Source organism: Dunckerocampus dactyliophorus, chromosome 7, assembly GCF_027744805.1.
Source record: "Dunckerocampus dactyliophorus isolate RoL2022-P2 chromosome 7, RoL_Ddac_1.1, whole genome shotgun sequence".
NCBI lineage: Eukaryota > Metazoa > Chordata > Actinopteri > Syngnathiformes > Syngnathidae > Dunckerocampus > Dunckerocampus dactyliophorus.
The window spans coordinates 2,716,107-2,737,887 of NC_072825.1; the positions used below are offsets into that span (position 1 = coordinate 2,716,107).

At 42.4% G+C, this 21,781-nt stretch overlaps 1 protein-coding gene across 2 annotated transcripts; it reads right to left on the reverse strand.

Moving 5' to 3' along the window:
- Positions 1–5,693: 5,693 nt before the first annotated feature.
- kpna5 (karyopherin alpha 5 (importin alpha 6)) lies at positions 5,694–21,709 on the reverse strand. Of its 2 annotated transcripts, none has more exons than XM_054782582.1 (14): positions 21,628–21,709; positions 17,948–18,081; positions 17,764–17,865; positions 17,596–17,665; positions 16,411–16,505; positions 14,874–15,005; positions 13,723–13,811; positions 13,550–13,649; positions 13,302–13,465; positions 11,079–11,157; positions 10,863–10,988; positions 10,667–10,794; positions 10,016–10,194; positions 5,694–8,623 (listed from the first exon to the last, which is right to left on the reverse strand). In XM_054782582.1, exons 2-14 carry the CDS (start codon positions 18,074–18,076, stop codon positions 8,436–8,438), a joined length of 1,581 nt encoding a protein of 526 aa, XP_054638557.1. In that variant the 5' UTR covers positions 18,077–18,081; positions 21,628–21,709; the 3' UTR covers positions 5,694–8,435. The 2 variants fall into 2 exon arrangements, with proteins under 2 accessions (XP_054638557.1, XP_054638556.1); XM_054782581.1 differs by having other exon boundaries at positions 17,596–17,695.
- Positions 21,710–21,781: the final 72 nt, after the last annotated feature.

The window sequence follows — 21,781 nt, forward strand, 5'->3', positions numbered from 1 at the left end:
TTTTTCCTGACACGCTTGCATATTTTGGTGAGGTTTCATGAAAGTAAAGGCCCTCAAAAATGCGATGCAAAGTGCCAGCATAATAATAATAATAATAATAATAATAATAATAATAATATGAAATAGGAAACATAGCAGTTTCAAGAGGGCCTCTCGGTGCTCGAGCCCTAAGAAGCACCCAACTTAAGGAAGCAGGAGAACACTGAAGGCGGCTCTAAAATCATTCTTTATTCTTACTTTATTTACTCTTATTATTTACTTGAACGTATTTCATTTGATCTTTTGTCTTCGTTTCTTTTTCATTTATCGCTGCGCAAGCTTTCTTTTGTCCGTTTTTCTCTCTCTCGGGTTTTCTGCTTACGTATTTGATTTTCTTGTTTTTTTACGTGTCACACCACCGATTTCGTCTCCGATCCGATACGGAGTAAAAATTCCGGCTGGTATCGACGATACCCACCCGATACCGGGCAAATTCACCTAATGTGTCTGGTAAGGTTTGGAAAGTGATGTATTTCATCCAATAACATGATATGTCATGTAAAAGAGGCGCAGAAGTGGTGTACGTGTCAACATGATGTTAATTCATAAAACTTGTTCCGCGTGCGCTTCATTTTCATTCTTTGTGGTCGACTCCCGTCTCACCTCGCAGCCCACAGAAGTTGCTCAGGCGGTGCAACCGCTCCAGGATGGCACATATGTGCAATACAGTACGTGCCGTCACCGAAGGGTTCGTTTGCCTCCCACACGTCCCGCCCACAGATGTGCCTTATCGTTCATTAAGCCGCTTCACCAGCGTTGCCTTGGTAACTGACAAACTACGGGTGAAATGCAGGGAAAACAACGCTGTTGTCATCCGGGGAGCTCAGTAAACGACGTGAAAGTCTTGGCCAGACATTTTTACGATGGTAAATCAGGGGGATCCAAAGTGGCATTCAAATATAAGAAGAAACGTGCACAACGGGTGAAATGAGCAGCAAGTTTCCAAGAATGAGGTCAAAACATTACGAGGAAAAAGTTGCAGACTAACGAGAAAAGTCGTCATTTGACGAGAGTAACGTCGTAAAATATTGTGAGGAAAAATAACATCATTTTCGTAGCATAACGTTGGAGTATTAAAGAAAACAAGACTTAAATAAAAGCAAGTCAAAATATGGAAATCAAGTCATAATATTCCAAGAAGAAAATGAGCAACAAGAAAGTTAAATTAAATGAATAAAACAACAACATAAATGGAAAAACTGCTGTCATTTTACGAAAAAATAGTCAAAATCTTAAGAGGAACAAAAAAGTCATTCTAACAAGAAAAAAAGTTGCACTTTTACAAGAATAACATTGTAATATTTATTATTTATATTTTAGTAGCATAAAGTTATAATATTCAACAAAAAGATGTTTGTTTTTGTTGTTGTAATATGAGGTACAAAACAAAATAATGTCATTTTGGGGAAAATTAGGTTTATTACGATAAGAAAACTTACAAAGATCATTTAAGAAGACAGTTGAAGGTTTGGACACTCCTGCGCCAGAACACAACGAAATGAACAACTAAAAGTCCCGCCAACAGCGCAGGTCATTTGGCTCCAAGGTGAGACGTCCCCGGCTCAACGCTGCTGTTCTTGAAACTTGCAGCAACACAAGCGGCTTCCAAAAGCGCGTTCGCCAAGACTGGTTTGACGAGAACGACTTGGGCATAGACAGAATGGGGGCAGCTTTTCGGGCTTGGCACAGTGAGCCATCTGTCGTCACCATAAAGGAGAGGTTCTTGAAAAACAGCGTGAAAAATATTCCATTCCTCTGAGTCCCCCTTCTGAGATACCCTTCACAGTGGTAGATACGCACACTGCCGTACTAACAGTCCCTCTGGTGAGGTGACCTCAATAGTGGGCCCCCTATTAATAGCAGGTCCACTATTGAGGTGGTCCCCTCCTGAGGTGACCTTAAGCACGTTGCTGTACTTTGTCTAAAACACAGTGGAAAATACACCATTTCTGACAGACGCTTGTACCTGCCATCTTGTCCGTTTGGTCCGAAGCTCATGACCACAGGTGAGCTTTGGAGGTTGTTTTACTGCACAGCTGCCTGCTAACAATGACAGATAGCTACGTAGAACACGTGAAGTTTCTTTGGTCCCTTTTGGAAATCATATGTTAAGTGTGAAGCTCTTCCTTTCAAAACTCGCTGTGGAATGACAGCGAACCACGAGACAAGTGTGCTGCGCTGGTGAAATCCTAATCTTGACGTGCAAACACCACCAAGCAACGGAGGCCCACTGAAGTTCTCGTCTCCGCACACACGCGGCGTCTGGCTGAATAAAACAAAAAAACAAGCATGCTGCCATCTAAAGGACAGGCGGCACCCCTGTAGATGTGATTGTTCTACTTTACAGTACCCGGAAGAGCAGAAGTCCTCAAGTCCACTCAGGGCCTGATTGACCCCTTACAGTTTGCCTACTGGCCGCACAGCACAGGCACTTTATTGAATGGGATGATGGGAAATGATGGGGAAAAAAAGCTTTTACTCGTGGATTTCACCTCAGCGTTTAACACCACCCAGCCCCACGTTCCAGTTCATCGGCACTTAAGTGATTTTAACTTGAGGAAGAATCTTGCGGGCTGGATTCTTAACTGTTTAACTAACGGGACTCAGAGCACGGGTCCATGGAGCCTTGGCTGACCCTGGCTGTAGTTCTACTGGTTGGCCACACGGGTGTGTCTTGTCTCCTTTACTCTTCATATTGCACACCAGCGTGATGCGAGGACTCTTTTCTCCTGCTAAATGTAAACAAATCCAAAGACGTGGTGATTGATTTTAGAAAAGAAAGCCACAACGGTGACCCAGTCCCTTTCAAGGGGGAGGCTGTGGGGCAGGTGACCCGGTACAAATACCTGGGCACAGTCACTGACTCCGGGCTGAACTTTGAGGCCAATTGTGAGGCGATCTCGGCCGAGTAGGCCCGTAACCGGGAGGGGGTTCGAACGAACCCCCCCGCGGGCGACCAAAGGTCCGCTTGGTAAAAAAAAAAAAAAAGCTGCTATCAAGGTGTGCAATTGTGCTGTGATAAATGACGGCAGAAGTGTTGCAACAGCGCCCGTTACTGGTGAATAGCGGCATGTGCACATTGCTGCAGGAAGTGCTCAGAACTGTTAGGAATGAAACATGCTGAGTCACGTTTTTGCACTAGCCGGGATATTTGGTGATTTAATGTTTACTGTGTGTTTATATTTTGCCATATACAATGTCATGTGCATTTGATAGTGTTCACTAATTGGAAAGAGCCAGTCTGCACTTTTGAATGAAGTTTTATAGACTTTAATGCAGTTTCTTTGTTGAACTAACTTGGAATCATTTATGTGCAATGTAGATTATTACCTGTCATTCCTCTGTAAAACTGTTGTTCCAGGTAATATTCTATGTCATTGTGACGATGTTGTCTTCAATATGCTGTTTCTACTTGTTGCTACTTTGCTAATGCTAATTGCTGGGCCTCATTTAGTATTGCACGCTGTGCAGCAGCAGCCATGTTGGCCACGTGAGATGTGTTCAGGGACATCATGTAAAAGAAGTTTGAATGCGTTAACTTGTCCTGTATTGTAAATTAGATTACAAAATATTTCATTGTATGAATATCAGCGGACCTGTGAGACAAATGATAAAATGTGAAGATAATTAGAAAGGGTTAGCCAACCAATATACTATACCATCACAACCAACTGAAACACTTTTTGTTTTGTAAAATGGAATCCAAATTGCTGCAGTAAGTGCTCAGAAGTATTAGGAATGAGACATGATTATCCCGTGACCAAAGTCGACGCTCACCTGTCATTCCTCTGTAAAAGTGTTGTTACAGGACACACTGCCATTAAAAGAAGTCCATAATCCACCTGACTGGATGTGATGCATTCAAGCGACAGCACATCAAGTTGTGGACCGTCACACAATCCCCTTCACTTCCCCAACATCAGGGTCCTCCTTCAGTTGGCCTGTACCATCCCAGTAACATGGGGTGAATGTGAGCCAAGTGCCAGTACTTTGAAGGTCTGAACACCTACATGAGGGCCAGTATGACGCAACAGCGGCTGACCTCGCTGGCACTTCTCCACATTCACTACAAAAAGGTTATGAACCTGGAGGAAGTGGTGGACATATTTCCCACGACACATCCAAGAAAGATGATGCTGAATTTGCAATGGGTAAGGCTGAAACACATTGTAGTGATTCATATAGTGTAGGCCTGTGGAAATAGCATCCACCACTGAAGCCATGGCATGCTCAGTCACCCAGGAAACTGATGAACTTATCTAAATAGGGCAAGCTTGATGTTGGCATTTTGCCCTTAAGCTTGTGATTTGGAGGAAATAACATTGTTATGTCTGTCCAAAATATGCATCAGAAAACAGTTTTTTCAGGCTCTAAATGCAAAATTTTCCCTGCTCTGGGAGGGGGGACTCTCCCTTCACACACCCTCCCCCCGCTCGGTTGCTTCGCTCCCTCGCAAAAGGTCCATTCACTCATAATTTGGAACCCCCCCAAAAATATCTGGTTACGGGCCTGCCGAGTGGTGGTTGCGCTCTTGGGGTCGAATCTCCTCTGGGCATCTCTGTGTGGAGTTTGCATGTTCTTCCAGTGTGTACGTGGGTTTTCTCCAAGTACTCCGGTTTCCTCCCACATTCCAAAAACATGCATGTTAGGGTTTGGCGACTCTAAATTGTCCATAGGTACCACCAGTCCGGGTTGCACCCCGCCTCTCGCCCGAAGTCGGCTGGGATAGGCTGCAGCATACCCGCGACCCTAGTGAGGATAAGCAGCATAGAAAATGGATGGATCTGTAAAAAGGGACACCAGCGCTTTCTTTTATGGAACCACTTTTATCCTTCTGTTTACTGCCTTGGTTTCTGCAAAAAAAATAATCAGATGGTCAAATGGTCTGGCAAGCGGATTGGACAGTCACAGGTGAACTTCGAGTGACTTTCCACCCAGAGTTATACAGGACCCCCTGCACCCCCTCGATCACCTGCTCCAGTAGCTGCCATCGGGACAGAGACCGGTGGTCCCAAAATGCAGGAGATACAAGAGATACAGGTCCCGTTGTCAATAAGGGCAATGGACTTACACCTTTTAAAGGAAAACTACACTTTTTTTAAATTCACAATCCTAATGTGAAGCATTAGGATTAGGAACACTTTCCTGTGTGTTCTAACAAGAGAAAACGAGTTAGCATGAGCTAGCTAACATTGCATGTCATGGGAGGTATCGATTTTGATGCTAAAGCTCAAACAAAAAACCCTCAAAAAAGCCAGCAGTGTTCCACTTACAGAAGTGACAAAGCTACATTGTATTATATTGGTATTGTTACAGCTAACACTAAAAAACGATATTTATGTGGCGGAGTAACACGACGCCTCACTCGTCTCGGCGTCACTCTCAACGCCGCAAGCCACTGCAACGGGACAGATGGAAGAGGGCAAACTACTGGCTCTCAATTTCGCTACGAGGACTCAACAAGATGCTCGTTTGCCATCAGCATTTTTTACCTGAGGACTGGAAGACAGCCATCCCAATGAGAGCGGACATTGGAAGTGTCGTCGCTGTTTCTACGCTGCTGTTGTTGACGGAAGTAGCATTAGCTCCCGTGGACTATGTCTAATCAATGCGCCTAAGAAAGAAGTTTCAGTTTTTAAATCAACATTTATGCACAAAATGCAATTAATCGTGATGAAATACTTTAATGGATTGACAGCCCTAGTATCTATACAATCTTACAAACCACAGATATTAGAAAACTATACACTGTTGCATGTGCTAGATGAAATAAATTCTGCATTACAAATATTTTCTATTTCTTGTAAATATAGAACATTTCATGTTTTCCGCCAATTGACATTAATCCGTAATCACTTTATGTCAAAACGACTAAAGTAGAAAAATGAACACAACCACCGATTCCAAATATAAAGACAAACTAACACGCACACTGTGGCGGACACCTCTCACCAGTTCGGATGTTGGGTTGGAGGGCGTGACCTGTGGACGACGTCTTGGGCGCGCACGTGTTCGCTGTTTCCTGTCTTGTCGTTCTTTTGAAGAATAACGCTGCTGCTTGAGCCCAACATTGCGTGCGCCTTTCAAGTACCACATTGGTAACCCCGACGTGACGAATGTGGCGATTAAAAGCAGCTGGCAGTGTTGGTCTCAAGCGGGACTTTATTCTTCAACAGCCAACAACAGAATGAACGTCAAGATAGGAAACTTGTATTTGCACGTCCAAAACATAGTCCGCAGACCCCCCCCCGCCAACTCAACAGCCCAATGGGTGAGAAGCATGCCCTCTGATGAGTGAACCTGATCGTAATCAATGAATGGAGGTATTAAAGAGAAGCGGTCATGACTACTTATGCAAACATTTCACTGACATTTACACTCTCACGTGTACATTGATGTTAAAAACTGTTTGCGCCTTCTTGATTTCTTGTTTTTCCTGCACGTTTGTCACTTAAATGTTTCAGATCAAACTAATCAAATTAGTCAATGACAACACAACTGAACACTTTTCACAGTTTTTAAATGAAACTTTATTATGAAAGGGAGAAAAAAAATCCAAAGCTACGTGGCCTTGTGTGAAAAGCTGATTGCCCACCCTGTTAAAACATAACTGAGATGAATTGAGATCTATCAGTGTGGAAAAGGTTATAAAGCCATTTCTAAAGCTTTGGGACTCCAGCCAACCACAGTGAGAGCCATTATCCACAAAACATGGAACAGTGGTGAACCTTCGCAGGTGTGGCCGGCCAACCAAAATGACCCCAAGACTGCAGCAACGACACGTCCGAGAGGTCACAAAAGACCCCACAACAACATCCAAAGAACTTCAGGACTCACTTGCCTCAGTTAAGGTCAGTGTTCATGACTCCACCATAAGAAAGACACTGGGAAAAAACGGCCTGCATGGCAGAGTTCCAAGACCAAAACCACTGCTGAACAAAAACAACATTAAGGCTCGTCTCAATTTTGGCAGAAATCATCTTGATGGTCCCCAAGACCTTTGGGAAAATACTCAACAGTTGAACTTTTTGGAAGGTGTGTGTCCCATTACAACTGGTGTTTCAGAAAAAGAACATCATAGCAACAGTAAAATGTGGTGGTGGTAGTGTGATGGTCTGGGGCGGTTTTGCTGCTTCGGGACCTGGAAGACTTGCTGTGAATGTCCGACCATCTGTTGGTGACCTCAAGCTGAAAGCAACTTGGGTTCTGCAGCAGGACAATGATCCAAAACACACTAGCAAGTCCACCTCTGAATGGCTGAAGACTTTGGAGTGGCCTAGTCCAAGTCCTGACCTGAATCCCATTGAGATGCTGTGGCATGACCTTAAAAAGGAGCTTCATGCTGGAAAAGCCTCCAATGTGGCTGAATGACAATTCTGCAAAACAAACAACTCAGCAAAATTCCTCCACAGCGCTGTAAAAGACTCATTGCAAGTTATCACAAACGCTTGACTGCAGTTGTTGCTGCTAAGGGGGGGGGCCCAACCACTTATTAGCTTTAGGGAGCAATCACTTTTTCCACACGTAGGTTTGAGTTTTTTTCCCTCCCTTAATAATAAAAAGTTTAATTTAAAAATGGCATTTGTGTTCAGTTGTGTTGTCATTGAGTAAAATTTAAATTTGTTTGATGATCTGAAACATTTAAGGGCAACAAACATGCAACAAAAAAAAAAAATCAGGAAGAGGGGCAGACACTTTTCCACACCACTCTATATGACAAAGCCCTCCAATTCAATCCTGCTGAATCATTAAACTTCAGTGATGTTGCTTGTTCAGGCTACCACAGCAGGAAGCCATTAAATGTATTGATGAATGACTTGCAATACTTCAGGAAAAACACTACACGTTAGCCAACGCTTGCATGGACACAGGCGCTACTCTCAAGACGAGTAATAAAGGAAATGAAGAAGGCGCCACTTACAGAGGAAGGAGGCTGACAATCTGCACTGCATTTCCATCCAGTACCTGCTGCAACAGCTTGCATCAGAATCAAAGAACAAAAACACCACCTGCTCACTGATTTGTCCTCCCTCTTTGTGTGTGTGAGGACTGTAGAGGTAGTTACACATTCAAATAGAGATATGTATACTAACTAGTATGCCAACTGTAACACAAGTAGCATTGACACAATTCAGAATCATACAAATAATATCACAGGAAGCCAAAAAGATACAATTGTAGCAGAATTATATCCAAACGGGGAGTTGTTCAGTGGTGTGGGGACTAGCGCCCGGTAGGCTCCCACATGCCAGGGCAACATCAATTTGCCCACAGTTCTCTCACATTATCGCAGTAATCACACTCCACGCCTCTTCACACAAGTTCTTTTGTAAGACATCGAGGATGTGGACATGCGGCCAAGGTAGGTGAGGACCCAGCATCCTTGACGGTCTGGGTTAGAGCTGGAAACCTTCCATGGGTCCTTCCTGCTGTTGAAAGATAAACTGGCCCTGGCCCTGGTCCACCTGTGGCGCCAGGCTGGCGTCCTCCTCGTCCACGCCAAAGTAGTGTTCAATCAGGTCGAAGGCCTTCTGGTAGATCTCCTGGTTCTCATGGCTCTGCAGGAATTCAATCTTGTCCAGGCCTGAAGTAGCAGAGATGTGCCAATCATGAACTAATAGTTCAAACTACCGCTAGCTAAATTAAAAAAGGAAAGCAGGGAACAGAACCGGGGAAGTATAATACGACCAAACTCATTGCAGTGTTACGCGGGAAACAAAAAGTCATGAGCAATAACAGAAAAGATGACCAGCCACTGTCCGTGGTGAGTGAAGTCAGGATGAACGCTTAATGGGGCGCCCCAAGCTGGCTGCCATGACATTGTGGATAAAACTATACCCCAGATTCTTAGAGAAGTAAACGGGTCAGTTTTTCTCATACCTACTGTTGCTGGTTATTGTTGTCTGAGTCATAGTATCACTCGATCAAGCCTTTTCTAACATTCCACACCACAAAATAAGTCATAAAAGTACGTATTAGGGATGCTCCGATCCATCAACCACAGATCAATATTGGCCGATTTCCTAAAAAACTAACAAACACGTGATCGGCACAGTTACTGTTACAGGCTACGCCCTAGGTTCCTAAAGTGGGGTACGCGTACCCCCAGGGGTACACCAATCGTCATCGGGGGTGCGTGAATAAAAATGAAAAACAATTAAACTCACAATTACGAGTGCGCCTGAACGCAGGGAAACAGAGCAGAAATGATACAGCGCATGACGTTGGTTTTTGCTCTGTGTGCATCATATGATTGTTGGATTTCGTGCAGGCCGCACGGTGGATGAGTGGTTAGCACACAGTCACACAGTCTGGAGAACGGGAAGATCTTGGACTTTGCATGTTCTCCCCGTGCGTGCGTGGGTTTTCTCCGGGTACTCCGGTTTCCTCCCACATTCCAAAAACATGCATGTTAGGATAATTGGAGAATCTAAATTGTCCATAGGTGTGAGTGTGAATGCTTGTTTGTCTATATGTGCCCTACGATTGGAGATGGAGGGAACCAGGTGAGGATCCGCTTTGGAACCGGCGTACCCCGACTCTCGCCCGAAGTCAGCTGGGATAGGCTCCAGCATACCCCCGCGACCCTAATGAGGATAAGCGGCAAAGAAAATGGATGGAAAAAAAAAAAAAAAAAAGATTGACAAATCCAGATCAATTTTATCCGGATTAAACCCTTTGAAAAACCGGGCCGTTGAGATTTACATCCCTACTGGCTACCTACGATCATTACGATCAAAGTACTTGTTGGCCTCTTATTTAGATGCCTTTGAATATATTTCAGTTGATTTGTGTTCGACGCACGCCTGAGCTACTTTCTTACATGAAAAAATTCAACGACATTAACATGGGGTGTAGGAACTTTTTAGTACGGCTCTTGCAATGGGGGCTGGTCACAGTTTGCATGGTCCAGTGAGTGCGCTACAAATCCTCCTATCGAACAAGTGTTAAGGTGCGTTCAGGTGCAGATCTTTACCGTAAGCCTCCTCGATAAGAGCGCAGTAAGGGTTGATGCCTGTTCCGTTCTGTTTGGCCTCCTGTTCTCCCAGTCGGAGGATATTTTCCAGACCATTCAGCGACACCTGCACGATCTTGGAGTCCATCACCGTGAGAAGGTCACACATGGGCTTGATGGTGTTCAAAGAAACCAGGTACCTGCTCACACAAAACAGGGAAAAATAGTTCAGGAAGAGTTTTCATTCATTACTTTGAGGGTTGTGTGTGCATAGAGTCAATGTTCTAACTCTGGTTTTCATGTTCTTTATGTACTTTTTGGCAAATTCCAGCCTGGCTTACCTATCCTTGCAAATGCGTGCTTTGCATCTTTTGTTGAGGGAAAAAAGCATGAGGGAAAAAAGCAGCAGTCTAAACGACGGAAATCACGATAATTCATTTATGAAAAGACGCGGTAGAGTGAGGGAGCAATGTAGCGAGGGACGACTGCACATGATTTCAGGTCAAATGTCTGAAGGCGTACGGGAACCATTGCTGCAAGAAAAAACATTTTTGGTCCATGTTGAGTTCTCTTGCACTTTTACACAAACTGAACGGAATGCTCTCTGCACAAAAACCACAATATACGTCAAGCTTCCCCTGACTGGGATGCAACACGGCGAATATTTGGTACCTTATTTGTGCCGGGGTGCCGCCAGAGGTGGCGTTGGTTATTGCCCACGCTGCCTCTTTCCTTGTGCGGAACTCTGCCTTCTGAAGGATCTCAATCAGTACTGGGAAGATGTTGGCGTCAATCACGTTCTGGCAAGGGAAGGGATGTCAACTACAACAACAGGACGCACTGAACAGGTTCAAAAGGAGACATTTACTTGAATCTGAGCTCTGTTTCCGGCAGTGATGTTGGACACGGTCCAGCAGGCCTCCTTTTTGATAGACTCCTTGGGACTGCTGAGCAAGTGTAGTAAACAAGGCAGTGCTGCACAGTTCAAGATCACCTGTGGCGACAAATGGCAGACAGCAACATTTACACATATAGGATCCACCAAGAACAAAAGTTGGACATTGAGCCAAGTTATTAGACCGACCTGCGTCTGAATGTCATCTCCTGTAACGATGTTGCCCACTGCCCGTAAAGCAGGAGACACCACCTTGTAGTCACTGTGCCTGTGAGACAACATACACACAAGTGACCACTTAACACGCATCTGTCTTGCACACAAGAATTACAACCATCACATCCTTCCATGGCCCCATAGGGTCTTGGATGAGAACCTGTTGGTCTCAGCCAATAATTGAAGATGGGTCGTGGACGGGTCTTCCAGCGTGACAATGACCCAAAACATACGACAATGGAGTGGCTCAACAAGCAAACTAAGACTCTGGAGTGGCCTAGCCAGTCTCCAGACGTGAATCCTATAGAAAATGTGGAGAGGGAGCTGAAACTTCAGAGTTGCCAAGCGACAGCCTCAAACCTTTCAGTATTAGGAGAGTATGTGTAAATGGGAGTAGACCAAAATCTCCCTTGAGATGCGCGCAACCCTGGTGAGACACTACAAGAAACATCTGACCTAGGCCTGTCACGATAACAATCTTGCTGGTCGGTAATTGTGCTACCAATTATCGTCGATAATCGACAATATTGACATTTAAGGACAATTTTTCATCAATTGTCACGACATGTGTAACTCACATTTGAGCCACTAGATGGTAATCAAGTATAGTGTAACTGTGTGAGCCACATGCTTGACACAGAAGTTTCCTGCATAGACGCTGTCTCTGTTAAGAAAATAAAAACATTCCAATAAAACTACACACGCACGCTCGCTCACACACACACGCACACACTGTTATGTAATGACTTGTTAAACTAATGTAGGGGGTCATATTTGAGTTGGACTGCATAATTATGCAATGATATAAATATACAATATGATTAAAATGCAATGTTGCTGATTGTCCTTCAAAACGTCTTCTTTCACTGGGTTATACAGTTGAGGAATTGCTGTTTGTGACATGTGCACGTACGTTCTCCCAGACAATTCCTACTGGCTGTCAAACATTTCTAACATTTCCCCAAATGTTGGCTCTTAAACCGTATTGAAAGGTTGCATTTGTTTTGCAATGTAGCGAGCGACACTGTCTGTGAGCACTCAACATTTTGCGCTGTTTCCTTTTATATTTACTGCGCCGATCAGACACCTCCGTAAGTGTTGACTGTCGGGACAAAGGCTCTGGTGCACATCCACACTGGAGCTGTGGCATTCGGCTTACAAACCATGGCTTTTGTGCCTTCATTCATATTAGCGTTTGCTTGCTAACTTTCTAACTGCTGGCACTCTGTATCCACTCACTAGTAGCCCCGCCTCCACGTACTGGGACCGAGGCTGAATGACTGACAGGAGGGCCCATTCTCTCTCCGTTCATTGCACTATACAACCAATGCACACAGACACATGCAGAGTGAATCCTCTTATCATCCAGCCTGTGTGGCACGGCGAGATGATCAGATGAAACATTCACGCATACATACACGTCAATTTATCCAGGGCGGCGTAATTATCAACCTGTTTTTTATTTTAATTTTTTTTAAATAAATCGATATCAATATTTTATTGTTTTATTGTATTATTATTTTATGCATACTTTATTATTTGTTTCTCGTAATATTACAAAAAAACCCTCTTTCTTAATATTTCAATTTTGTTAGTAAAATGTAATGTTTCCTCACATTATGTTATTCTCTTAAATGAACTTTTTCTCACTAGATTCCAACTTTTTGATCTTCATATTTTGACTTTATTCTTGTGAAATTACTGCTGATTTTTTCATTTTTTCTGTTTTTTTAAATGAAAAGTGAAAAACAGCCCCGGGCCACAGACTGGACTCCTCTGCATTAAGCCATGTTTTGCTTGGGCATCACTTACTTACTTATACTAATTCCTTCATAAATTAATTTAATGTCTTGCTAATTTCTTGTTATTCTGCCTTTCTCTGTCAAATAAACCTTCCATAAAAGCGATTGAGTGTTCTTATCTTGGTAAGAGGAGATCAAATAATTATTTGACCATGGTTTAATTAGTATTGTACATCTTTCGTTTACTAAGAACAAATAAGTTGAGCTCATGTTATAAGTGAAACGCCCGTTGGGTTGTACTAATACAGCCAAAACACTTATCAAAGCCTCTCTCAAACTTACAGTAAAGACGCAAAACAGGTTCCTGGTTGTCACGTTGATGAGAAGTTGAGCATGAATGTAGTCAGCAATAAAGCAAATCTCTCATGTATGATCGTTAAAGGCAGCAGCTTACATGAGCAGCTCCACCAGCCTGCGACAGACTCCAGAATCAATAACAGTCTGGATCTTCTCATTGGGCCCATCAGACAGGTAGGACAGAGCCCAGCAAGCATCGGCTAGCACATCTGGATCGCTGCTGAAAAGAAGCCTGGACAGCACGCTAAGGCATGGCGACACCTAAAGCCAGGACAGATTCACATTCAAATGAAACCTGCATGACGCCAAGGAACACAGTTTTTCACTTCACGCTTGACAACCGACCTTGGAGAAATCCGGCGGAGGGTTCTTCCCGCGGCACAAGTTGGACAGAGCCCAGACGGCGTTTCGGGTCGTCGTAAGACGGTTGGATTTTGCAAGTAACCTGCAACAGGACGGAACATTACACAGTGTGCAGCACATGAGCAGGACACGGTGACGGAGGAGGAAGAACATACTGCTGCAGAAAGGGCAGGATGTCACAGTTGAGCACGTAGTCTCTGCACTCTGCATTATCTCCAGCGATGTTCCCCAAAGCCCACACCGCCTGCAACACACCATACATCAGCAGAGCTCTTCCTGGACCAGCGGTCTCATCACCACACACACACATACATACACACACACACACACACTACAAAGCAGTCTACTAAAATGACCAGGTGAGAAGAATAGTAATTCTAATTATAATAACGAGAAGATCTAGAACAAGGGTGCCAATTCGTTGCGAAGGTAGTTTGGGTGGATCGCATAAACGTCACTTTGTAGATGTCATATGACAGTCAGCTGACATTAAGCTCCGCTATGTGGCTATTTTGACTGACATGTTACTTACAGTATGTACACAACTATTGAGGAATTATGTGTCATTATCTTTATCGCCATATTGATTTGAATGGTGAATTATTTGTAAATGGTATCAGCTACTTTGATGACCTGTAAACCTTGAAACTGCGAATGTGAAATATTCATCATTAGTATTTGGTACAGTAGCTTCAAAGTTTACCAGTTAGATTTTATATATGGTCATGGAAAAATGATTAGAGCACGCTTGTTTCTTCCGTTTGTTGATCCATTTTAATGCCTGGTACAACTAAAGGTACATTTGTTTGGACAAATATAATGATGATCACAAACTCGTGCTCATAGCTCATGAGAGTTGAATGTAACAGCTGATATCTAGCAACTTCCATGGCTTTCTTGATGATAACCAAAATCACTTAAGTTCTTACATAATTGTGCCACAAATTATCTAATCGACATTCGACATTAGTGACAACATCACAGTGGTCACGTGTCCCTTCTGGAGGCAAGGTGTGCGAAGGACAAGCATCGCCAACCCTGCGGTTCTTGGATAGCCCCCTCTACCTCCTGAGCCACTGCCACCCCAATGGCAGCGATGGACAACAATTGCCCAACCAAAGACTTCATTCCAACTCTTTTTTGTTTGCTTGTTCCAAAAGGCAGAACACCACGCCGAAAAGTCCTATTTTACAGTATACAACACAGTATAGTACAGCCCATACTAAGAATGGAATGGCTTACTGTAAAATAATGAATCTAGAATGTTAGAATGCCGCTGCCACGTTTAATCATGATGTGTTTTCACCTGTTCCTGGACGTCCTCGTACTCGGAATTCAGCAGCTCAATGAAAATGGGCACAGCTCCTGTCTCGATGACAACTTTGGTGTGCAGGAAGGTGCCTGAGGCAATGTTGGTTAAAGCCCAGGCTGCCTCAAACTGAAAGAAACGACAACACAAAGTCAATGACGACTCAGCAACTCAACTAGATGCAGAGTCTGGCTGTTGTAGACATGCCTGTTGTGTTTGACGTTGACCTGCGCAACCTTTCCCTTCACAACTTCTCCAAACTATAAGTTCTCCAAGTGTTCGTGCATGACAATGCTTCCACAGGACTGCAATGTATTTGTGGCGTTGGACTGTGGGGCAGTGACATGGCGTCATCGTCGAATTGTGACGGAAAACTCAGTGTCTGTGTGTGGATGGGCTTAATGTTGCTTTTTGGCTCATAACATAAGAAATGTGTGACATTATCTCATGTTTTTAAACCTCATTTAACGACTGAAGGGTGGTGGTTTCATTCCGTGCAGCGGTAGACTAACAAACATGTTGGTGTGTGCTGATGTTACAGATGATGTAAGCCTACTATGACTATACGGATATACCGACGCATTATAATGGATGACCAAGTCTGCTGTGGTGTGTGTGTGTGTAATGCAGGGCTATCCAAAGTGTGAGCTGGGGGCCATCTGCCGCCCGCGGCTGTGTCTGTATTGGCCCGCAGAACATTCTAAGAGTATAATTTAACATGAAAAGTACAAAAAAAACCCCAGCAAAAATGGAAAAATTAGCAGTAATTTTACAAACGTAAAAATATTAATAGAAAGTAATTGTGAGAATAACATTGTAATACTATGAGGAAAAATAACAATTTGAGAAAAAGTCGTGATATTAAAGAAAGAGTCGTAATATTATGAAAAACAAACCAAACAAGGAATAAAGGCTCTGGAAAATCTTACGGGAACTACGTCATAATTATGAGAAGAAAATTTACAAGAGAGTTGAAACAGCTGGAAAAATGTTAGAACAGTCCAAATACTGAGGGAAAAAAGGGAATATAATTGCAATTTAACGAGAATAAACTCATCATATTATGAGGAATAACAACATTTCAGCAGCACAGACTTGAGATATTAAAGATTTTTTTAAAGTCGTAATATTATGAAAAACAAAACTAAATCACATTGTCATCTTCAGAAAATTGGGTTGGGTAAAAAGTTACAGTACTATAGTAATAAGGTTCTAAATATGATGTGAATGAATTGTGTCATAATTACAAGCAAAATATTTACAAGAAGGAAGTTGGAAAATTACCAAAATAAAGGCAAAATATTAACAGCAAAGTTAATGGAAGTTTTGGCGTACAGTGCTCTATAGCGCCTACCTCAAGAGAGGAGCTTGAACCGATTGTGTGCGGGGTGTGCAGGGTGTGCAGTGACGTTCCCTGTCCGCTTCCCGCTTCCTCATTTGAACTCAAATAACTTTTGCACGCCATTGTAACCGACTGAGATGTGCCTGCATGTCCTGCTCGCATTTCATGTGTGTGTCCAACCAAGCTCTTTACCTGCAATGTGCAGTTTTCACTCCTCTTGAGAAACTCAACAAAGCGATTCACAACACCGGGAGTGGCAATGACCTCATCTATGGGAGGGTTGGGCTCTGGAAACAAAAATCAACTTGTTAAACATTGAAAACAAAACAAAACAAAAAATCAATGATACTTTGAAGTGGTTGAGCAATAAGTCACACATTAAACGTATTCTTCCACACTCTGAAACTAACAAGCCACCTAAAGCTTCATTCAAACGGTCACTATTTCTATTTTTTACCGATTGCAAGTTTAGAAATTTTTTTTATGTGCAATGTGGATTCCATAATTTGGAGTGGAGTCGTACGGCTATCTCGCTACCTAGTAGATTAGACCAGATAGAATCTTTTGAAACTTTATTGATTTATTGATCCAAAGTGCGGCCGAGGGGCCATTTGTGGCCCGCAGCTGTTTTTTTTGTTTTTTTTATTGGCCCTCGGCACATTCTAAAAACATAATTTAAAGAAACCCAGCAATCTGAAGTAATTTTACAATAATAATGTCAAAATATCAAGCAAAAAAATCGAACAAGCAATGTAACAAGAAAAGGTATTAATTTTACGAGAATAACGTTGTAATGGTGTGAGGAAAAATAACATTTAGTATCCTAAAATTTAAATATGGTATGTAAAAAAAAAATATGTTTTTTTTATGGTGTAATATTAAAACAAACAAAACAAACAAAGTTGCAATTTTGCAAAAATTTGGTTGCAAAAGAAAGTAATGTCACAAGCAGAAATTACAGAGAAGAAAATGTACAAGAAAAAAGTTGAAATAGCTGGAAATAAAAACAAAAACAAAAAAAACAGCTGCAATGTAATAAGTCCAAATATTAAAAGAAGTCATATTCTAATGAGGAAAAAAAAAGACAAATTTCCATGAATTAACTTAGAATATCATATATCTCGCCGTTGTTCTATGAAGGGCGAACCAATGCACAGGGTGAACTCTCTTCCTGCCTGTTTGGAGGCGAGAGATGCGGAAAACAGACACGCATGCACATGGCGATATATGGAGGCGGGCAAAATCATCCATTTCATTTATTTATCGAGTCAGCAATTTATTTATTTATTTATTTTTCTGAACGACAAATCTCGTCACATTTTCATCTCGTGACACCACCTTGTTGTACAGTGTTTCATCAATACGAATAAGACAAACCTTTGGAGAGCAGTTTTCTGAATTTTTGCGTCGCAATTAACTGGTGGTCTGGGTCTTCGGAGAAGATCATCTGAATCATATCAGGTGTTATGAGCCCATCCTGCACAGTGGGCAACATCAGACAAGCAGTCTCGTAATAGAACAAAGGGATTTGGCTACCCGACTTACGCTGGCAACGGGTACGGTGGAGCTGATGTCTGGATCCTGGATGGGACATTCTGACATTGACTCATCCACTAAAGGCGCACATACATTTCTCCTCTTAAACAGCTGTGGGGCGAGATGACGCCACGTTAACCATGAGCCTTCCACATCCAGACAATTTGAGCATTTTCATGAGATGATGAGCTACCTGCTCTTCTCGTTTCTGCTTGCGTAGCTGGATTCCTTCTTCCTCTCTCCTCCGACGCATCTCTTGAGGATTCAAGGCTTTGTTCTTGTAGCTCTTCATCCTGTAGTTGTCTTTACCCGGGCTTGCCATTGTGCCTGGTCACAAAGCAGCATCAAAAAGGACAACTCAGTCATCAAACACACTCCGCATCCTCTTCCGAAATGTTTGACATGAACCGCCGTAAGCAGAGTGCACACTGTTCTTATTTACATTGATGCTAAAAACTTCCCATGTGAACTACGTGGAAACTTGAGTGAGCGAGTGTGTGGCACACATTGTCGACTACAGTTTAGTCTTTATTCCCCGTGTTGTGCTCTTATTTTGGCGGCTCCATTGCCATTCCATTTGTGCAATTTGGAGTTTTCTTTAACTTGTTCTGAGGCAGCAGCTGCTCCCAGCTGATCCTCGTCTGTAATTAGCAAGCTTCTTAAACACAGCATTGTGACTAGGACAATGCTGGGCCATTGTTGAAGTGTTTGAACTGTGCGTTAGCGTTCTGGCGAGCCGCAGTTTAAAGGAGAACTGCACTTTTTTTTTTTTTTTGCCTCTCAGTCTGAGGTGAAGCTAGTCTCTAGCCGGGTAGTAGCTAGCCAGTGTGGTATGGCTAAGTAATTTAGTTGCATCGCTGTAACAATGTTCATAATAATAATAATAACAATAATAACAATGTTGCTGTAACTTGGTTAATATGCACGTCACATTACATGTAAATGGAGCATTGTTGGTGCTTTTTGGAGACCTTTTCAGACGACTTTACAGGAAGAATAAGTATGTCCCATAGATGCAGTCATGAGCTGGCTGTTTTTATATCTTTAAAATGCACAGAAAAGAGGACGTGTGTTCATGTCTCACATAAGGATTGTGGATGATGGGCAAAATTCCAAAAAAGTGCAGTTTTCCTTTAAAGGGATAGTTGGGATGATTTGACATGAATCCCCAATAGCCGTGTAGTACATCAATAGGTAGTCACACAAGTAAGGAGTTCTTATAACAATATGAGATCAAAACAGTAATACATTTGCATCTCAAAAATGCCTCTTCCTCCAAAAAAAATAATAATTAGACCTCACAAATCGCTCTGCGTTATATTTGTCTCCAGCCGCATCTGATGCAAGCGTCATCACATACACAAGAACGGAGAGGCGACAGTGCGCAGGAATACAGCGGGAGGCAAATACAACACCGAGCGATTTATGAGGTCTGATTTTTTTTGAGGAAGCATTTTCATGATGCAAATGTATTACTCTTTTGAACGCATATACTTTTGAGAAGCCAAACTCCTTAATTAAATGTCCCAAGCAACTAAGCACAACTACGTTCCTCGTCACGTAAATCCGACCGGAACTGGACTTAGGGGACCAAGTCACTGTTGATGTACTACACTGCTGATGGGGATGTCGCACAACTTCATCCCTTCAAGCTCCTGTTCTTGCAAGCTGCCTCCTTTTTTCTTTATTAAAAGACCTTTTTGACTGCGCTTGCCAACATGTCTGTGCATCCCGAGGTCAGTATTGCGTGAGGCGGAGCTTGGAGCACATTCAAAAGCTAGCGCCCTCTAGGCAGCTAGCCGCCTGAAACTTGCAAACAGTCCCTTTAAACTTGAGTATACTTTAGAGCAGGGGTGTCCAAACATTTTCCACCACAGGCCACAGTGAAAATTTACAGGATGCAACGTTGGCACTTCGATATTTAGTAAAGCAACACATGTAGATATGCTAAGAAGTTAGATGTATTTCAAGAAAAAAATGCATCTCAGCTTTGTGACCCTGTATGGATGAAAAAACCTATTAGAACCAAATTAACTCATTCAATCGCGGCCATTTTTCAAAAGACATCCCCTTCAGTAGCGGCCATTTTAGACCATTTTGACTACTGATCTTTCAAGGCATACAAAATATTGTGTTGTATGGCTATATAAACATGGAGCCTACCAAAAGAAAGATGAGACTCCTGTCTTTCATCAGAAAAAAAAGTTTGTTTCTACCTTTTTCCGTTCTTTAGTAATCAGCAGTAGAACATACTGTAGGTAAGTTTCAGGAAAATATCAGTTCCCAACAAAAAAGGGTTAAAAGATACATTTCAAGCATAACTTTCACTTTGACACAATTATTTTTTGCTTTTGCAACACCTCAAGTATCTTAACTATACCAACATAAACAACACAATTTTTTTTACATCAAAATAATTTATTTACAAATACAACACCATGAACTATTTCCAGTTTTCACATTTTCACAACTATGTGCGTGCATGTGTGCGCACGTGCACGCGTACATTTTCTTATCTCTTTTGTGCCGTCCTGCCATGTCTCCTGTGTCATCGCTAGCTTGCTTGCTAGCTTGTGAATGAATCTTCTGTGCGTCAGCAGCAATGTGTTTTAACAAGGATACAAAAACACTACAGTAAAGCGGAACGGCACCAGGATGAAAAGGCACGGTTGCAGGGGTGAAATATGCGTGAGTGACTTCATCATTTCTTGTGTTGATCATTAAGGTTGACCATTAAAATTCAAACGAAAGTTTGAACTTTTTTGAAAGTGTTTAAAAAAAGAGAGAAATGTGACGGAATGTTATTGCCTGTCTGAGAAAAGTATATAAATAATATTTTAAAAATATATAAAATATAAAAGTATATAAATAGTATATATATATATATCCATCCATACATCCATTTTCTATACCGCTTCATCCTCATTAGGGTCGCGGGGGCATGCTGGAGCCTATATAGTGTATATATATATATATATATCTATATATATATATATATATATATAGATATATAGATATATATATATATATAGATATATATATATATATATAAAATACATCCTTAAAACATATATAATAATTGTAAAAAAAAAAAAATATTTGGCTACTTGGCGGGAACATATCCCCGCAATGAACGAACAATCCCAGGAACGTTTCAGTGTGGACGGGCCAAAGTCTTTACATTTTGCCTTCATGGCGTTCGAAAAAGGCTTGAATAATTTTGTGCTTAATATTTGTCAATTTGATATTATTCAACCGATTGTCCTCATTGTCCTACATTCTATTCCAACTTGTCTTTCTCCCGCAACTGTGTCGTAAAAAACGCAACTTCCATCACAATTCGAGGGTTTAAGGGCGCAACACCCATGCGAACTGAAGACCTGACAGAACCGCAAGAAGGGCAGTAAACAGCAATGGAGGTGTGGCAAACGGACTGGAGGTTGAGCGAGAGACCGACTTTACTCTGAATGGCTATGGTTGTCTATTGAGAAACCATCCCAACAGTGAACAATTGTTCAATCTTCCAAAAACATACCGCACAGCAGCCTTCGTCAGGGTCGGGAAGGTTACTCCAGAGGGCTAATAACACAAGCTAACGCTGCACCGCTTCTGATGTCGGCACACATCTACCCTAACCCTGCTACATGTTGCAACCAAATGAGCCTTTTGCTTACTTTTAACCGACTATATTTCGAGATAATGCCTTTTTTATATGTTTCGCATCAAACGTCGGGTCGGCGCTATCTAGCTAGCGCCTTACAGGTCCAGCTCTATTCGTTGGAAATTGTGCTCAGCACTGAACTTCAACAGCGATGACGACATTGACAGGCAAACACAGGCGCCGATTTTGAAGACAGTTAAACTCAGCCGTACCTTCAAAGCTTGCGGGTTCTCCAAAACTACTACCCTCCTCTGCTTGGAGTGGAAATGGCGTCCAGATGACACTTTCCCAGAAAACACCTCGCGTCAACAAGACATACGTCATTTCCGCCAGCTGTCGCCTAGTTTCCGGTGTCATGTAACTGTC

Bases quoted from the DNA above. Each gene is read 5' to 3' on its own strand.
- kpna5 (XM_054782581.1), bottom strand. From the start codon at position 18,076: ATGGCAAGCCCGGGTAAAGACAACTACAGGATGAAGAGCTACAAGAAC. The intron at 17,696-17,763 runs GTAAGTCGGGTA...CCCACTGTGCAG, and splicing joins CCACCGTACCCGTTGCCAGC to GATGGGCTCATAACACCTGA. The intron at 13,466-13,549 runs GTCGGTTGTCAA...TCCTGGCTTTAG, and splicing joins CTCCGCCGGATTTCTCCAAG to GTGTCGCCATGCCTTAGCGT.